The following is a 922-nucleotide window of genomic DNA, read 5'->3' as shown; positions in this document are numbered from 1 at the left end:
CTCAAATTTCTTTTTGACTTTTTTGTTACTAAAATTGTCGTTTTTTTTCAGAACTGAAACTAGAACAGTTACTGAGAAACGAACTAGCCGAATTTACTCCTCCTCAGACGAGATGTACGGAGAACATCACTCTACTACCATATTGACAGACGTCAGTCCACGAGCCAGGAAATCATCCTCCGTAGATAGATTTGCTACAACATTATTGACTGATGTTACCCCACAGTATCAACCTGTGGATCTAACTATCGAGGTTCCAGTACCTCCCAAGTTCCTCCAGGCCTTGAAGAACATCACTGCCATGGAAGGAACCAGGGTCACCTTTGATGGTGTAGTTACAGGTAAAGAATCTTCTGACATTATTATTAAAGATTGCTTCTACCTCGATAGAAATTTTCAAGTCAAAATTGTTGACATTATTTAAGAAAAGGATATACTCATTTTTTATTTTGACTTTTTTGATATAAAGGACATTCTGTGTAAAATTCAGTAAAACATGAAAAATGGGTATGTTCTAAGAAACATATGAGATTTATTTGCTCATTCCAATTTATTATAAATTATATTTAGGTAAACCTGAGCCAAGCATCAGATGGTTCAGAGAGGGGAAAGAACTCACAGATCAAGCTGATTTTGAGATTACCTACCGACAAGGGCGAGTAACTCTAACTATACCTGAAGTATTTGAAGAAGATGAGGGCCATTTTACTGCTACAGCTGAGAATATTGCTGGTTCTGCTTCTAGTACAGCTGAACTCATAGTCAGAGGTGAGAACAATTTGTCTTTCTGTAACCAGTCTCTTGTTTCAGAAAATTCATTCTGCTTGTCTCCAAGATGGCAGAGCTCATCAATCGAGCGGCCCCAAGGGGTATGATGTAGAAAATAGTTAATATTCCTATAGTGAGAACTGGTGAATCGAAG

At 37.6% G+C, this 922-nt stretch overlaps 1 protein-coding gene across 1 annotated transcript in view; it reads left to right on the top strand.

Annotated features, from left to right (window-relative positions):
• Nucleotides 1–265: 265 nt before the first annotated feature.
• The window catches only part of LOTGIDRAFT_59089 (hypothetical protein), a gene marked incomplete at both ends in the record, with an annotated part of 2,155 nt that continues 1,498 nt past the window's right edge, over nt 266–922 (top strand). Inside the window, 2 exons of the mRNA XM_009051283.1 lie at nt 266–341; nt 571–768. Coding sequence (XP_009049531.1) covers nt 266–341; nt 571–768 — 274 coding nt within the window. The remainder of the gene's footprint in view (nt 342–570; nt 769–922) is intronic.

The sequence above is a fragment of the Lottia gigantea genome (genome assembly GCF_000327385.1).
Source record: "Lottia gigantea unplaced genomic scaffold LOTGIsca_163, whole genome shotgun sequence".
Lineage (NCBI taxonomy): Eukaryota > Metazoa > Mollusca > Gastropoda > Lottiidae > Lottia > Lottia gigantea.
The sequence above is the reverse complement of the archived record's forward strand: the minus strand, read 5'-3'. Positions and strand labels throughout refer to the sequence as shown.